This window comes from Notothenia coriiceps, unplaced genomic scaffold (assembly GCF_000735185.1).
Source record: "Notothenia coriiceps isolate Sejong01 unplaced genomic scaffold, NC01 NC01_scaffold00023427, whole genome shotgun sequence".
NCBI lineage: Eukaryota > Metazoa > Chordata > Actinopteri > Perciformes > Nototheniidae > Notothenia > Notothenia coriiceps.
This window is the reverse complement of record NW_011356128.1, coordinates 1-2,898: the sequence shown is the minus strand read 5'-3', so window position 1 is coordinate 2,898 and position 2,898 is coordinate 1. Positions and strand designations below refer to the sequence as shown.

At 43.9% G+C, this 2,898-nt stretch overlaps 1 protein-coding gene across 1 annotated transcript; it reads right to left on the bottom strand.

Annotated features, from left to right (window-relative positions):
* Positions 1-275: 275 nt before the first annotated feature.
* dcxr (dicarbonyl/L-xylulose reductase) lies at positions 276-2,892 on the bottom strand (the record flags this gene model as incomplete). The annotated part of the gene is made up of 5 exons (XM_010781615.1): positions 276-462; positions 768-832; positions 1,203-1,302; positions 2,179-2,221; positions 2,732-2,892. Coding segments are annotated over 5 exons (537 nt in total), but the record flags the coding sequence as incomplete, so codon positions are not given.
* Between the last annotated feature and the right edge of the window lie 6 nt (positions 2,893-2,898).

The following is a 2,898-nucleotide window of genomic DNA, read 5'->3' as shown; positions in this document are numbered from 1 at the left end:
TTAAGTACATTGTCAGAATAAGTGAGAAATGGATTGAACTTCTGTTAGAAAGCCATCATACTGAATAAATATTTACTGTGAATGTATGCAAAAATGTATGGCATATGGCTTCTCTGTCTTCCGGATGTTGCCTCTTTTGAATGACGAATACACACTACCGCCGCCTGCTGGTAAGGAGAGTTATTGCCACTCACGCATGCGCAGTTCGTACGTGCTCGGCTGAAGTCTTTGCGGTGTGTTCCAGTGTGACACATGGCCAAGACGCAGGAGAACACGCCGACGCAACAATCGGCTTCAGCGTCGGCGAGTTCTCTGGTGACTGCTTGGTGTGTCAGGGCCTTTACCTGCGAAGCGGCCCAGGGGGATTCTGGACATCATGGTGTTGGATTTCTCGGGGTCGCTCCAGCCCAGCCGCCCCATGTCCGTCATCACCACTGTGGGGTTCACACTGTTCACACGGATCTGAACACAACACATTCAATCAGAAACATCGTTAAAAACGTATCATCAACACCAGAGACAAATGAAAAGGATTTAACTGTACTTATTTCATATTCTTCATTAATAACCCATAACCTGTAACTCTGGACTGTCATTATGAAACAGACACTATGAAACGCTTGTTTACAATTTAAGAGAAGCATAGGAATAAAATGGAGGTTACACACACATCAAGTGCAGAATAAGTGTTATACAGGGGCTCCTTTCATGAATGATACATCAAATGAACTCAAAAACATTCTAGTGATGTGTTGGTGTGAGTTGACCTGGTAGGGGCCCAGCTCCAGAGCCATCACTTTAGTCAGCATGTCCAGAGCTGCTTTAGAGGCACCTGGACAACGACAGGAAACAGAGACAACAGGACGTTTACTGACCTGCAGAAGAAGTTAACACAGGACTGACACCATCTTCATGTATGTGTAGCGGATAGCAGGGTCATTTACGGAGAAAGATCTTTCAGTTTATATGTACACATTTTTTGAAAAAGAACATCTTGTGTAAACCTACTTGGCCTTAATCTGATTCTGAATTATGTTTAGCAGTTTATCCACCACTGAAAGCTATTGATTCAATCAGTGACCAGATGAAAGAATTGATCATAACTGTTCTGAACGCCTCTATCAGCTACTTGGATTTAAGACCGGAACTCTTCCTCTATCGAGCGCCCCCTGCAGGTGAGTGTTCCACAGCTCTGGACTCACAGTAGACGGCGTGCTCTCTGAGGGCGCGCTGTGACGCCTGGCTGGACACGTTCACGATGGAGCCTCCGGACCCTCGGGCCCTCATACCCCGGCCCACCATCTGACCACAGAGACACACTCTGTTTCAACTGGAGCACACATCCCAACACAAAGGGAATAAAACAGTATGTTGTGGATGTTTTTTATAAAAGGGAAACTTATTGTAGTTGAGACCAAAAGGGCTATAACTCTTACTCCCCGAGTTGTTAGGGCTCTCACATTTTACACATATGTGTCTACTACATATAGCAAGCAATGTTTACAATTTCTCCAGCTTAAAACAATTAATATATTACAGCCAAATATAAGGAGTTCCATTGTGACAAACGGCCCCTTGTATGTTGATACATATAAAACTCAAGAAGAAATTTATTCTAAAACATATATATATGTGTTCATTCAGTACACACACACACACACACACACACACACACACACACACACACACACACACACACACACACACACACACACACACACACACACACACACACACACACACACACACACACACACACACGAAATTCTCACATTTCACCTAAGGAACTACTCTCCAACCTTGTAAAAGTTACATCGTTCTTACTTCAACCGAACCAGTTTTAATTATAAAAGTAGAAACTTGGTCCAACACATTACTTTCATAGCTAAAAATCAATGATTAATCTGCTAAATCTGCTCTCTTCTAGACATTTCACATACACAGTAAGCAGAAAGCGGTCATACTGATCTCATGACTAAGAGTATCCCTGCCTGATGAAGTGCTGCGGTTAGAGCCAGCAATCCAAAACATGCACTTTCCCCGAAACACAAACTAAAGTTAACAATTAATGTTAAGATCAGCAAAACATGTACTTAGTAGAGAGCACAAAAGAACAGAATGGAGCCTAGAATGCAGGACATGCAGGTGTAGTGATGAGGATTTAAGGTATTATTGTACCTGGGAGACATGCAGCACCGCTTTCACGTTCACATCGAAGGACCTGGGGATGAAAGACACCTTAAAACAGAACGAACAGAACAGGCTGTACTCTGTCTGCTGCTGCAGCTTCCTGGTTGCAAATCACTAAAGGCACAGTTCAGCACCAAAGCACGAATGCATATTTTCCTCTTAAGAGTTAGTTTCATCTCACTGTCAGGAGCATGAGCCTCTCTCCATGAGTAGATGCATGCTAACATCTGCACGGTGATAGTGTAGAAAGGAAATGGTTCCTCCATGAAACTCCTCACAATCCTGTGCATTTATCCTGAATGACAGGGTCACGATATCTTAAATGAGACATTGCTATTGTTCAGGTATAGGTTTTGCCACTTTGAGTGATACATACATGGTGTCATCTAGTTATATTAAATTGGAAGAAGACAGACATCTCTATCAGTAGTAACTCAAAACAATCTAAATTCATAAATAGCACTGCGAGGACCAGGAAAACATATATACTTTGTTTTTTGGGGTGAACTGTCACTTTAAAGTATCTTGTAAATGTTCTCACTGGTCGAACTTGTCTGGTGTGACCTCCAGAAACGGCTGCAGAGTGGCGCAGGCTGCGTTGTTCACCAGCAGGTCGATGGGGCCCACGTCCTGCAGGGCCGCCTCCGTGGCCCCCCAGTCTGCCAGGTCCACACACACCGGGGTGATGGAGGCACACTGAGGGAGGGG